General features: G+C 46.7%; 1 protein-coding gene across 1 annotated transcript; it reads left to right on the forward strand.

Annotated features, from left to right (window-relative positions):
* Positions 1-2,253: 2,253 nt before the first annotated feature.
* Positions 2,254-15,080, forward strand: LOC146356402 (vomeronasal type-2 receptor 26-like). Its single transcript, XM_084832617.1, has 3 exons — positions 2,254-2,787; positions 10,297-10,588; positions 13,888-15,080. Exons 1-3 carry the CDS (start codon positions 2,681-2,683, stop codon positions 14,728-14,730), a joined length of 1,242 nt encoding a protein of 413 aa, XP_084688743.1. The 5' UTR covers positions 2,254-2,680; the 3' UTR covers positions 14,731-15,080.
* The last annotated feature ends 380 nt before the right edge of the window (positions 15,081-15,460 follow it).

Genomic DNA, 15,460 nt, shown 5'->3' on the forward strand with positions numbered 1-15,460 from the left:
CCGGTCGAAAGACCGGCTGCCGCTCCCGCCCCGCTTGAACACCGGACAAACCGCCAGCCGGACCCGCCACTGGGAGGGACATTCAGGGAAGGTAAGTCCCATCCCGGGGGGGGGGGCGGGGGGGCAGAGGATTTCTCCCCGAAACTTGTTCGGGGGGTCGAACACGTTGGCGCTTGGCCCCCCGAAGTTTCAGGGAGAAATTCTCCGCCACCCCTAGGTTTGATATCGGCAACTGTGTTAAGGGTTGTGAGCACTGTGACGCCTTCCTTTTCAAGTGTGAATTGTCAACTCTTTTCTGCCATGGCAGTAAGTTTTCACTACCACCACCCTTGGTTCCCATTCTCATCTGCAACATTGTCACCGATAGCTCCATTCCGGGCAAGCAATTCTGGAAGGTCGTTCGCAAGGACAACAGTACTCCAGGCTTTGCTCCCTGGTATGCACCCTTCAAGACTGCACACCCACAAGCTCCCAATCCATTTGTGTTCAGAGTGCAAGGCTCACTTTACCATCCAATGAGCACTTTGTGGTCAGATGAGCCTCCAAGCTATGGGCAGCTGTACATCCTTGACACCGATGAGGCCACTATGGCTTGCCTCAAGTGAGCAGAGAACAGCACACTGGGCTGCACCTTGCTGGAGTTACTCACTAACCTGCTACTCAATGTTTACCCATGCACTACTGAGTACCGGCATGTCAGTGAATTCCTTGAGCACGAGAACTCTGCTGCACTTGCTATACCAATGGACATATCATTGTGCTTCCATCGCGAGGGCAGAATGATGAAATTTATGGCTCAATCTGGACGCTCTAATGTTCCCCATGTCTCTGAAATTGTTGCTGTGTTCATTACCTTGGATGGCTTTGCTGCAGCTTATGATGATTGGGTCCTGGCATGGAGCATGTTGCATCTGGGCAAACCAAGTTGGCATCTCTCTGCCTACACCTCTCTTCTGCCATGGACTGCTCTACCTTGCCAGGAGTCATGTGCGCTCATTGGGAAACCTCAAGGTTCAAGTGGTCAATGAGCAGGAAGATGGACGTTTCAGTGGCTGCTCTGGAGTTGACACCAAGAACATTGTATTTAAGGAAGATAAAAAAAAAAAGATAAAAGATGGAACACTTGGAATGTTTCAATAGACACAGTTAGTTAACTTGAACCTATTGTTAGATTGTATTTTTCTCTACAACTGTGTTCACAAGTAACTAGCTTGTAGAATATAATTTACTTCTGATGAGCTCCCTGGAAGTACTAATAGGGGAAGGTTCTGGAGTTGTATGGTGGCAACCATTCATCCTTTGATCACTGGTAATCCTGGGTTGTCCAGCAACAGAGGTGCAATTGGGAGGGCGGGCAAAGGGACCAGGGCTGGGAAACTCCCCCATGTGGCGTGCACATTCATGTGCATCAGGGATGGGGAAGGCGTGGCCCTCCTGATGTTCTTGGACTTCAACTCCCATCATTCCTCCCCATGGACAGTGCCAGCTGGGGCTGTTGAACTGGCAGTCCAGTACTATCTGGAGGGACTCATGTTCCCAACCACTGGTGCGCTTTGTCAGAGGTTTTCTTGACCTTGGCTAGGGATGGGGGAGAATTACTCCCCGAAACTTCGGGGGGCCGAGTGCCAACGTATTCAGCCCCCCGAAGTAGTTTCGGGGAGAAATTCTCCCCCCCACGCCCCCCCCCCACAGCTTTGCAAATCTAGCCGTGATAGGCTACGTTAATCGTCACGTAGCCTATCATGGGGGCGTGTTGTTGTTGTTTTTTACTTTGCTTGTAATGGCAGCGGCAGCAGCCGGTCAAAAGACCGGCTGCCGCCCCCGCCCCTTATGAAGAACTGCCGAACTGCTGCCGGGACCTGCCGCTGGGACTTACCTTTCCCGAATGTCCCTCCCGGAGGTGGGTCAATAATAGCGTTGCCCTTATTTTCGCCGTAGTCTACGTAATCTTTACGTAGACTACAGCGACCAAATAAGGAATGTGAATGGCGGCTCCCTATGAGGGCCGCCATTAGCCGTACGCACTTTTTCCCCCTTTTTTTTAAAGTCACCCGTGATAGGATACGTGATAGGCCTCCCCCCCACCGCGAAGCAAGCTGCGAGACCAGGTAAGTGGCTTTCGTGCACCCCTAACCTTGGCTCTTTCGTGAGAGTTTTTTGAATACAGGTTGGGCCACGCTCACCTTTCCCCTTGCCAGAAGATGGAGGCACATGTGTGACTTCTCACAAACATGTTTTTCTCCTGCTCTGCAGCTTTGCCTCGAGACCCTCAGAAGCTTCCCCTGATCATTATCAAAAACATAGTGATCGATTCTGACTCCTGCCAAAGCTCAAGAGACGTTTTCTTTTCTTTTTACCTTGGAGACCAGTCAAGTAAACATGGGTATCAAAGGCTGTGCCAGGAAACCTCTTGCACCTTGCCTGAACATCTTGGGGCATAAAATATTCCCTGTGCTCCCAAGAGCCTGGGGTAAGAGTTAGGACAGGCTGAGATGGCCATGCCTGTGGTGTAGTTTTGTACACCGCCTCCCACCGCTGCCTTCAGTTCAGAATTTGATGTTGTTGTAAAGACACTGGAGCCTCAATCTTGCAAGACTTTTCTCACGTCTTCTGATTAGCTGGCTGTGGAGGTGAAAGGACACTCAGAAAGGAGCAGCAGCAGGAGGGAGGCAGACCCAGAATGATATCACTGCTGCTGTTGTTGCTCCTGCTTCCTTATGGCAGGCCCCGTCAAAGCCCTGCCAAACCGCCGCTGCGACCCGCCGCCGGGAGCGACATTCAGGAAAGGTAAGTCCCATCCCGGGGGGGGGGGTGTGTGGAGAATTTCTCCCCGAAACTACTTCGGGGGGCCGAATACGTTGGCACTCGGCCCCCCTGAAGTTTCGGCGAGAAATTCTCCCCATCCCTAGGTGCTGGAGGAAAATTCTGAGAGTGCCTTGGACTGCAAGAAGGTCAAACCAGTCCATCCTCCAGGAAATAAAGCCAGACTGCTCACTTGAGGGGATGATATGAAAGGCAAAACTGAAGTACTTTGGCCACATCATGAGAAGGCAGGATACCCTGGAGAAGACATATGGGTTTTGAATCCCAATAATTTGTACATCGTGAAGGCCTCCAATTGAGAAATTCTGTCAGAGGTATTTTTAAAACAAATTTGTGTCAAAGTTTCATTCGCTGCTACTTGGTCTTCTAGCTTGTTAATTCTTGTCTCCATTTTTTGCAATGACGCATTAATTAAATCGACAGCTCCTTGCAAGGGAGTGCTGGCATTTTGGATTAAATCCAACCTTCTGGCTTGCTCCTTAAATTGCAAAGATAAAGTCTTTTTCAAAGTAATTAATTCCCCTATATCTGCTGTTTTGACAACTTTTGACACAGGAGGTACGGGGGGAATTGGCAGTCAAGGAATCCTCTTTCTTCTCCTCAGTGCATTCATGTTTATCTCAAACAGATCTTACAGGTCCTCAGATGTTGTTAATATTTCTTAAATCATCCCACAGGAGTTGCGATATTTATTGAAGCATATATTATTATGGAACACGTCAGCCCTGTTTTCTCCTATGAAAGAGGAGTCTCATCACAGCTTTTTGGGTTGGTAAAGCTCTGGAGAGGTACTCCTGGAATCCAGCCCCCCCACCATCTCGAGGGGGGTACTTTTCTCCAAGATGTTGTCCAGATTCCACCTTGCCCCCCTTTAATTCCAGGGGGCAGATGAAAAGGTTTTTCACCCGTTTAAAAAGCTGTTTGGGAAAGCTCCCATGGGAGAACTCGTGGGAAGCTTCCAGAGCAACATCGGTTCCAACCGGAAGTCTCATTAAGACTTATTCTAAAAGAACACAGAATTTAATTTTGATACTTCCAGCTCCTTTTTGTCATTGTCATCTATGGTCCTCATCACACAGTTACTGCATGGACATGATGGTTGACTCATCATTGAGATTCAGTGGAATAATGTTTCACAATGTACAGTACACAACCACTCTGCAGACATTCACATACATCCTAACGGTTGATATGATTGCACAACTTGAATTTGCTCTCTTCTGTTGCTCGATGACAGTATGCTTGCAGCCTTTATTGGTAAAGTTATGTTACCTGGCTTTTGGGATTTTATTCATCTTCACCAGTTTACTTATCCCAGTTGTCTTATTGCTTCTCAGCAGAAGGATGTTTCATGTGTTCATAATGTACAGTATGCAACTATATCTTAAAAGGGGATCTTGGCCTTGTCTCTGATGATATTGTTTTTATAGTAAAGGTCTGGCCAAGCTCAACTGTGCATTTGCAGACCCCTTGCAAGAATATGCAGCGGCTTCCATGAATTGGCAGAAACACTGCCTGCTATCTCTACCACTACTGCTTAATCCTGGCCCCATGTTTCTGACTGCTTATCTGTGCTTTCACGGTTGCCTGTTTTGTTACCTTTCTTCTGGGTTTGTCCCTTCACTCAGAGTCTGTTGAAGCCAATGCAGGACTGGGGGCGGGTATGAGGAGGCTCAGGGCAAGCGTCAGCAGTGGACCATGACAAGGGACAGGGGGCCTGGCAACTGCCCATGGATGCCTCGTACTGACACCAGCTCATAAGAAGGCTGCTCTGATAATTGGAAAACTGTGTATACCTATAATTCAAAGTTGGGAGTTAGTTTGACTGCCTTTCCCTTGACCAACACTCATGAAGCACACTTCATTGGAAAGCTTTTCATGCAGCTTCCACAAATTACAATGGTTTTCACTGTCAGGAGTTTATGTCCGTAATGATTTTACCGCAAATTGAAAAAAATGAAATATGGACACAAAAAAAGAACCTGTCCACTTTCATAAACAAAGGTGCAGGGCAAACTACAATAACTTGCCAGTAACATACAGTCTGTAAAAAAAAAATCATGACGGGATTAAGAGATACCTACAGTTAAAAGTAACCCAGTCGAAGTTTAGCTATTGCTCAGAAAGGAAGTGTCTAGTTGTTCGATTTAACAAAATAACGTTTCTATAGTACTACACCAATTACTAACACGACTAGACATCAAACGCTTACTGGTAGCAGTAACCAGAGGTGAACTAGGAGTCTAACCATGCCTCATGCTGTTGGCTACAGACTCAGATTCAAAGAGTGCTTATCAATGGTATCTTCTCAAACTGCAGAGAGGTAATGTGCAGGGTACCACAGGGCTCAGTCCTGGGCCCAGTGCTCTTCAACATTTGTATGACAGTGAAACTCCTGACAGTGAAAACCATTGTTATTTGTGGAAGTCCATTTGTGTTCAGGGTGCAAGGCTCCATTTACCATCTGATGAGCACTTTGTGGTCAGATGAGACTCCAAGCTATGGCCAGCTGTACATTCTTGACACTGTGGAGGCCACGATGGCTCTCCTCGATCAAGCAGAGGACAGCACAACGGGCTGCTCCTTGCTGGAGTCACTCACTAACCTGCTACTCAATGTCTACCCATACGCTACTGAGTACCAGCATGTCAGTGAAGTCCCTGAGCATGAGAACGCGGCTGCTCTTGCTGCTGGGCATGCACCTATGGATGCATCGCTGTGCTTCCATCATGACCACAGAATGATGAACACTATGGCTCACTCTGGATGCAGTAATGTTCCAGGGGTCTCTTGAATTGCTTCTGTGTGGATTAGCTCAGATGGCTTTCCTCTGGCTCATCTTTGTTTGGTAGTGTACCCTAAGTGTTGAGAGTGCTGCAAGATCTCCTGTAAGGAGAGTTGTGGTGACCCTTTGGTTTACCCTTTGCTTCACTTTTACGGTGAGGCTGGATGGTGTCCTGGCATGGCACATGGCACAAACCAAGTTGGCATCTCTCTGCCTACACCTCTCTTCTGCCATGGACTGTCCTGTGCTGCCAAAACACAGTTGTGCTCATTGGCAAACACCACAATTGAGGTGGCCAGTGGACCATCAGAAGGATGTTGCAGTGGCCACCCTTGAGCTGACACCAAGAACATTGTATTTCAGGACATTTTGTAAAGATAAAAGATGGAACACTTGGAATGTTTCACTAGACACAGGTAGTTAACTTGAACCTTTCAATCAATTTCATTTTTTTTTCTCCTCAGAATGCATTTAGAAGTAACTATCTTGTGGAATCTGATTTACTAAGTCCCAAACAAGATGATGCACCGTTCAGAGGAGCTCACTGGTAGTACTAATAGAGGGAGACAATTGAGATGCATGGTGGCCACCCTTCATTCTTTGAGCACTGGTCATCCCGGTTTATCCAGCAAGAGAGGTGCAACTGGGAGGGTTGGCAAAGGGAGCAGGGCTGGAAAACTCCCGCAAGGGGTGTGAACATTCATGTGCATCAGGGATGGGGAAGATGTGGCCCACCTGATGTCCTCGGACGGCAACTCCCATCGTTTTTCCCCATGGGCTAGGCCATCAGGGCTGCTGAACATGAAGTCCACTGCTATCTGGAGGGCTACACGTTCCCAAACACTGGTATATGTCCTAAGAGATTTTCTTGATCTTGGCTCTTTTGTGTGAGTTTTTCGAATGCAGGCCAGGCTCACCATTCCCCCTTGCCAACCAGAAGATGGAGCTGCCTGTGTGACTTCTCACAAACATGTTTTTCTCCAGTTCTGCAGCTCACCTCGAGGCACTCAGAGAATCCATGAAGTTGCAGCTGTGAACCTCCCCCTGATCATTATCAAAAACATAGTGATCTATTCTGAGCCTTGCCAGAGCTCAAGAGATGTTTTGCTTTCTGTTTTCCTTGGAGACCAATGATGTAAACATCAGAATGAAAGGCAGCTCCAGGAATCCTCTTGCACCATGCCTGAAAAGATTGGTGCATAAAAAATCTCCTGAGCTCCTGAGAGCCTGGGCTCAGACAGGCTGAGATGACTATGCATGCCTGTGGTACAGTTTAGTACACTGCCTCCCTCTGCTGCCTCCGGCTCAGAATTTGATGTCCTTGCAAAGACACTGCAGCCTCACTCTTGCAAGACTTTTCTCACATCTTCTGATTAGCTGGCTGTGGAGGTGAAAGGAACAGTCACAAAGGAGGAACAGCAGGAGGGAGGCAGACCCAGAATGATCTCCTTGCTGCTGCTGTTGTTGCTCCTGCTTCCTTATGCAGCTGGTCAACTGCAGGAGACGGACTGCTTGACCACTCTGAACAAAGAGCAAGAGTTAGGATCCTATTATTACCGGCCAGGAGACTACCTCATCAGCGGAGTCCTGTCTTCACAGAATTTCATGTGCAACAAACCATACGTTTTCTCTGAGTCCCCTTTAACCAGGGTTGTCACGTAAGTGATGCTGATGATGTAATGCTTCCAAATCCGCACTCCGGTTGTCCCCATTTATGGGAGATTGTCCATCTTTTCTGGAATCTCTGGCCATTCCTGATGAATCACTCTCCTGACCTTTGCCACTCTGTACTTTTTGAAGAAGAATTCGGAGGTTCATTGAAGTAAAGGCACCATTTAGTTCAGTACGCTCACATATGACTGGATCCATGGGGTTCCCCTGCATTGTTTCAGCCAAAAGAACCAGCAGCCTCTTTGCTTTCAAATGTTGAGATAAGACACAGGCTGGAGCTGGGGAGGTTCTTTCTTGGGAGTGGTCCAAATGCAAATGTCTACACAGAGGTTCCCTCTCCGGAATAATTACAGGGCAATAGTTGTGGCCCTTTCTTAAGGCTGAGCACCTTTGTCCCTTATCGACGACAGAACTTGAAAGTAAATAATAATGCATTCTGTGGAATTTACTTCTGAATAAGAAAGGGGTATGTGTGTGTATGTGTGTGTGTAATGAGCATTAGACCCATTCAAGATAAAATACAAGACATAAAAACCAGACACAGGGATACAAAGTCTTCAGTTTAGCTAATACAATCCCCTGAGTGCTTATTTGCATTGCTATTACAAAATAATTAGCCACCTCTTTGTTGAGATATCTGACTTTTCCCAAAGCAGTGAATGACCAATCTTTCCTCAGAATGCCCTGGGAAGTTCGTCAGCAGAGGATACAGCATATGGCCTCTCAAATCAGAATAAAAATTACAATGAAAGAGTCCTTGGGTCAGAGTTGCAGGGACTCCTGCCTCACACAGACAGGATCTGCTTTGGAATGGAGTTTCCCAAATCTTCCTCTGAAATGCTTCTGCTGGTCAAAGATTAAGTCCTGCATGAATGAATGCTTGATGGCCCTGTTTATTCTGAAGAGACATGAAAGAAGTGGGTGAACTGGGCAGAATTCCAGAGGGTCACTGCGGAACAGGTTCTGCTGGGCAGGAGTGTAGTTCCTGTCATTCAGTATCATCAGGTCTCTGAATCAAGACTTCAGAAGCCTGTGGTTGCTCCTGCGTTAGAAGAGATTCAAGCCAAACCCCAGTTGAGTTTGTTTTGTGTTTTGTGCATAGATTCCCTATAATGGAGAAAAGGCTTATGGGATGGCAATGAACCAAAGCCCTTGGTCATCTTTTTGGTGATCTGTTCATTTAGGTTATTAGAAATAGAGAGCCAGTGTGGTGTAGTGGCTAGAGTGCTGGACTGGGAATCAGGAGATCTGGGTTCTAGTCCCCACTTGGCCATGGAAGCTCACTGGGTGACTTTGGGCCAGTCACAGACTCTCAGCCCAACCTACCTCACAGGGTTGTTGTTGTGAGGATAAAATGGAGGAGGAGAATTATGTATGCCACCTTGAGTTCCTTGGAGGAAAAAAGGCGGGATATAAATGTAATAAATAAATAAATAATAGAAATAGGAGAATTAAGTATCTCCATAATGTGTCTCCAAATTTTGTCCATCCAGATCTGGAGTGGCTTGTGTGGAAATTCGTTTTTATTTGAATGCTGGCTTAAAATGGGGAAGAAACCTCGAAATGCCTTATAGTTTTCTGAGGCATAGTATATTCTGCACCTTCTTCCTTACGAAAGATGCCAGACTGTTTTCCAAGAGATGCTGTACAAACAGGAGAAATGATCCTCCAAAGTACCCATGTAACTCAAGTGGGGAAAAAAACCAGACAAAATCTGTCAAACTGCTGGAGCTGACCTCAGGGTCTGGGCAAGTGTATATGGGAGGAGATGATCCTTCAGGTAGCAAGGGAGGATGCCAGGGGGGGCAGATTGAGCATTCGGGGGCACCAGACTCAGCTGAGGGGCTGTGTTTTTGAATATACTGTCTGCAGTGAGCTAAGGTGGCAAAAGCAAGTGTCCATAAGCCCCCTTTCAAGGTTCTACAGGTTGTGTGAGTACTAACTGGAAAAATGGTGATCCTTCTAGAAGCGTTAAAGAATGCTTCGTTTTCAGTTTCCACTTTGATGTGATTTCCAGTGAGTAAAATGAGTGGGACCCAGCTTTTCTTTGAGGCAACATTCCCGAGCACTTAACACAAATACCGTAAACATTATAAGCACTATGTAGGTAATAATGAAATAATTGTTATTTTTATTTATGCATACTGAAAGAGCATGGATAAGAGGGCACTGTTAAGCTATGACTCCCTATCCTTATACCTGCATATAAATTAAAAGGGGCTATTTAAAATTTATATATATATATATATATATATATTCCACCATTCCCAACACACGAGGAATAGGAAAGCATCAATCTTTTAGACTTTAAAGAAGGTTTTTCTTTTTCCACAAACTCTGATCCAAAAAAGTTAGCTGAAACATACTCTCCAAGTCACTTTGGACAGACAGAGGGGTTTGTTGGTTTGTTTGCTTGCTTTTTCTCTTCATACTGCTGTTTCTCTTACAATATACTTGTACAGTAGACTTGGAAATTTCATGGCATGTAAATGCAACACTTCTTCTGGAACCTGTAAGTTTCAAAAACATTGGTGAAACCGTTCTGAATGATACCACACACCTCTATTATGATGTTACATGACAGAATGATTGTTTTTACTGATAAGCCTTAAGAAAAGGTGTGGGTGTGGGTGTGGGTGTGGGTGTGGGTGTGAGTGAGAGAGAGAGAGAGAGAGGGAGAGAGAGATTATCTAAATATAGACAGACAGACAGACTGACAGACAGACAGCTAGATCCTTCATCCTTGAAATCTGCCAACATCCCTTCTCAAGGAGTGGGGTACAAATATATCCACCTTTCCTTTGAGCAGGTAAATGGATTCTCAATTACTTTGCAACACAGGTATGTTTGCTGCCCCTATGAACATCCAAAGCATTATGTGATGATCGGCTCTTCTGAGATTAAAATTGTAAGAAAAAGAATATAGGGATATGAAGGAAGGAAAGGTTTTTTTTATTCAGTGGAGAATGACAGCAAGAGGTATTGCATTTAATTTTCATTTATTTATTGTTTTCCAGTTTCCAAACTACAAAGCACTGGCACATCCTGTCCTTCATGTTTGCCATTCAGGAGATCAACCAGAACCCCAGGCTCTTACCCAACATCACCCTGGGCTACAACATCTACAAGTCCTTCTTCGATGGAAGAGCCACCTCCTATGCCATGCTGCAGCTCCTTGCTGGGGGCGAAAGCAACATTCCACATTACAGCTGCGGGAGGAAGAATCACTTGCTGGCCGTCCTTGAAGGGGCTGAATCAGACCTCTCCCTCCACATTTCATCCATGTCGAGCATCTACAAAATCCCACAGGTGTGAATTGGCAGGGGACAGGTTCAGCCCTCACTCTTCAGTGCCTGTGCCTCCTGGTCATAATTTTTTTCTCGAGTGTGTGTTGGAGGTGAGTCGTGGCAGTGGTGGAGCTCTGGGATGGGAGACCGGGCATCCCTGGGGCAGGGATGGCAGGAGACCATGGAAGCTGTACTGGACAGCTTTCTATGTGATCCCCAGCCCGGTTCCTGCCCCTTCCCGATGCCTTACATAGATGTGTGAAAAACTCCATCTAACGCAAAGTGCAGCATGGAGGGAATCCCCTTATTTGCACTGGTTCTGCCCTGCATTGGATCAGAGGTTGCTTCTGACTTCAGTGGAGGTCTGAGGGCCCATCCATCTGTATAGGATTGCACCTTGAATCATGTCTCAAAAGGCTGTCCTATGCAGATGTTGCAGAAAACAGTAGTGGCTGACAAGAACGAGAATCCTCCCCAGCAGTTCTTGCAGCCCCCACATGACCACTGCCATGATTCTGCCCCAGAAGGTATGCTGTCCCCCATCTCTCTGTTGAAGGCACAGCCGTCATGTTTTTATTTCTGTAGTTATTTCTGTAGTTATTTCTGTAGGTATTTCTGTAGTTATTTATTTACATTTATATTTCACTCCACATTTAGACAGATTCTGGAGTGGTAAACAATAAAAGTTGCAAGATAAGATAAAAGAGTAAAACTCCATGTTAAAAATTATTTTATAAAAAAAAGGAGATGGGGAAAAAAACATAATTACAGTACAACTGTGGCTGGTCAGGCCAGGATGGCTTCCTGAAATAAAGATGGTCTCAGGGAACCGCACCGTGTTCTTGCCTGCCTGATCTCCAGAGGCAGGGAGTTCCAGAGAAAGGGGGCCAATACGCTGAAGGCTCTTCTCTGGGTGGACTCCAATCAGGCCATAAGTCCATGGAGTACCACCAGGACATGCCCCCCCAATGAGCTGAGTCATCAGGCAGGTTGGAAAGGGAGAAGGTGCTCTTGCAGGTATTCTGGTCCAAGTTGTTTAGTTCTTTGGACACTAGTGAAAAAAATGCTTAAATCTGACCTGGCATCAAATAGGCAGGTAGTGCAGTTCCCTCAACAAAGGGGTAGTATGCTGAAGGGGGTCAGCTCCCTACAATAGCTGAGCTCCTGAATTCTGAATTGTTCCAAATCCCCTCATGACCACTGCCAGTGATTTCATACAGATGTTGAGCAATACTGGGGACAAGTTGGTGCTCTGTGGAACCCTGTAGCTCACTTGCCAAGCGGTCAAGGAATGGACACCCAACATTACTCTCTCAAATCAGCCCTGTAGGTCAGACTGAAACTGATGTAACACAGTTCTTCCAATGCCTTTCCCACGGAGTCGATCCAGCGGGAAACCATGGTCCAGGTTAGGGATTTCAGAGAATTCTGCCAGGGATCTCGGTGAGGCCAAATGCCAGTGCAATTGGCCCCCCGAACACCATGGCAGAATGGGCTGCCCCCCACCCACCCCCGTGGATCCCCCCAGGACAAGACTTACCTGGGGCAGATGTTCTGGGCAGCGGCGGCTCCGGAGGCGGCTTCGGCAGCGGCAGCTGCTGCAGCTGGTCTTCCGACTGGCTGCTGCCGCCATTTGCAGTCTGGAGGTTGTTTTTTTACAGGGACGTGATAGGCTACGTAAAGATTTACGTAGCCTATCATGGCTGGGTAAAAAAAAAAACAACGCATACCCAAATGGCGGCAGCTCTGGCCGCCACGATTTGCCTTCCTTATTTTTCATCGTCTTAGTCTACGTAAATATTTACATGGACTATTACAGCGAAAACAAAGGGGAATGCAAATAGCGTAGTGGGCACTATTTGCGTTCCTTTTTGATTTGCCCTTTTTGTTGTTGTTGTTGTTGTTGTTGAGTCTTTCAGATGTGTCTGACTCTTCGTGATCCCATGGACCATAGCATGCCAGGCCTTCCTGTCCTGCGCTCTCTCCCGGAGTGTGCTCAAGTTCATATTCATTGCATTAGTGATGCTATCTAGCCATCTCATCCTCTGCCGTCCCCTTCTCCTTTTGCCTTCAGTCTTTCCCAGCATCAGGGTCTTTTCCAGAGAGTTTTCTCTTCGCATTAGGTGGCCAAAATATTGGAGCTTCAGCTTCAGCATCTGTCCTTCCAATGAGCACTCAGGGTTTATTTCCTTTAGGATTGACTGATTTGACCTCCTTGCAGTCCAGGGGACTCGTAAGAGTCTTCTCCAGCACCACAGTTCGAAAGCATCAGTTCTTTGGCGCTCAGCCTTCCTTATAGTCCAGCTCTCACAGCCATACATTACTACTGGGAAAACCATAGCTTTGATTAGACGGACCTTTGTAGGCCCTTTTAGCCTACGTAAATATTTACATAGGCTAAGATGGTGAAAAATAAGGAATGCAAATGGTGGCGGCTGTAGCCGCCACCATTTGCATATGCGGTTTGGTTTGGTTTTGTTTTACCGAGAGCCGTCCGCGGCCAGAAATCTGGCTGCAGACAGCTCTGGCCTGGGCTGGGCCTGGCTGCCATTGAGGATTCTGGGGGGGAGGAATGGATCACCTCCCCCCATCGAGGATTCTGGGTGGAGGGATGGAACACCTCCCCCCCCACCATAAACATAATTCGCAGAAAGAGAAGTGACTTTCGTACATCCCTAGTCCAGGTCCATGTTATCCAAAGCCGATGAGAGCTGGAGCAGAATTAGCAGGGTTTTGCTCTCCCTGTCCTTCTCTTGATATAGTTCATGCAGTCGGGCAACCAAGGCTGATTCGGTCCTGTAACCAGGTCAAAAACCAAAGTGGGTTGCTTTTGTACTCATGTTGCCCCTTCATGGCTTTAATTCTTGAATGAGGCTCCTGTGTGCTCCCCAAACAGAATCTAGAACATAGCTGGGGGCAGAGCCAAATCTATCCTTTTCAGTTGGCTCACACAAGGCAGTGAGCAGGTCTAACCTCCCTTGACTAGTTCCTGAAGTGTATCACTCGACAGCATTTTGAATGCGTGAAAAGGACCCCAGTGATCCTCCTGGGCTGCACCACAAATGAAGCTCGAGATATTTTTGCCCTCCCCCTCCACATATACCACGTCATAGTGAAAGGCATTGAGCTAGATACTATGTATGTATGTATGTATGTATGTATGTATTTATTTATAACATTTATATCCTGCCTTTTTTCCTCTTTAAGGAACCCAAGGTGGGGTACATAATCCTCCTTCCATTTTAGCCAAAAATATTTGACCTTCATCCACAAAACAAACTGATACTAAGCTACCGCCTCTTACTTTTCTTTGCTCCCTAGATCAGTTATGGCATTGTTACGCTGTTTGATAATGACAAAACTCAGTTCCCTTTTGTCTACCGGATGGCCCCGAAGGAAGAAACCCAGTACCCGGGGATCGTTCAACTGCTCCTGTTTTTCCGATGGACGTGGGTCGGTCTCTTTGCTCCAGACACTGAGAATGGGGAGAGGTTCCTGGGTGCCTTGACACCCCTGATGATCAGCAGTGGGATTTGTGTTGCTTTCTCAAAAAGGCTACCACGAAATATCTTACATCAAATATTCCAGATTGACCTTTCTTTCTTGGGGAAAGAAGTGAAGGTCATTGTTTACTATGCGGACTCCCACTATGGGTGTGCTCCGTTGATGTTTATACAAAGAACACTCGAAAAGAAACCAACTGGGGCAAAACTCTGGATCACACCAGCTTTTCAGGACATGGACTTCAACGTGTCTCAGAAACCTTATTACTTCCATTTCCTCCACGGTTCTTTGTCCTTCATAATGAAGACTAGAATAATGACAAAATATGACCACAATGAGCCAGTCTCCTCTTCTCTGGGACTGTTTTGGGATGAAACCTTTGAGTGTTTCAGTTCAATGCATATTTTGTCCATGAAAATTTGGACAGGTTGCAGAGAGAAAGAGCAACAGGTGACACTGCCCCAGGAGAAGATTGAGAGAGCCCTGTCTCAGGACAGCTACATTTCTTATAGCAGCATCCATGCTGTGGCCCATGCCTTACATGCTTCATATTCATCCCGACCAAAGCGCATGTTGATGGAGGGTGAAGGAGAAAGGCGGGAACGTCAAAGCCTGCAGCCCTGGCAGGTATTCCCTCTTCCTTTGGCAACACCTCCATAAAGAATCATGATGAAGATCACCAAACATGGGTTAGAGCGCATAATTGTTCCGCCTGCATGGCAGTGCGGGCAGCCAGTAGACCCTGTTTTCTGCCACCGTCACATGCTCAAGTAGCTTCCCTCCTCCAAAGATCCCTTACAAATGAAGCCCCAGACCCATTGAGAAGCAGTTGTTGTTGTTTTGTGAAGCACCGTAAGGATACAATCTCTTGACTTTGCAGTGAGCTTAATGTTTTTGTTGTAGAAGACCCGTTGGGATCCATTTGTGTTATCGAGGTCATATGAAGTGCACAGGGAGTTTGCAGCAATGTGCCCAATTATATGTCCTCCTAATAAAAGCTAGCTGTGGAGGATGGGGTTTGACCAGGTGGGTGCTGTTGTTCAGTCGTTCAGTCGTGTCCGACTCTTCGTGACCCCATGGACCATAGCACGCCAGGCCTTCCTGTCCTGCGCACTCTCCCGGAGCGTGCTCAAGTTCATATTCATTGCATCGGTGATGCTATCTAGCCATCTCATCCTCTGCCGTCCCCTTCTCCTTTTGCCTTCAGTCTTTCCCAGCATCAGGGTCTTTTCAAGAGAGTTTTCTCTTCGCATTAGGTGGACAAAGTATTTGAGCTTCAGTATCTGTCCTTCCAATGAGCACTCAGGGTTGATTTCCTTTAGGATGGACTGATTTGACCTCCTTGCAGTCCAGGGGACTCGTAAGAGTCTTCTCCAGCACCACAGTTCGA

The sequence above is a fragment of the Heloderma suspectum genome, chromosome 2, assembly GCF_057233095.1.
Source record: "Heloderma suspectum isolate Gila_16-S chromosome 2, 16-S_ref, whole genome shotgun sequence".
Classification (NCBI taxonomy): Eukaryota; Metazoa; Chordata; class Lepidosauria; order Squamata; family Helodermatidae; genus Heloderma; species Heloderma suspectum.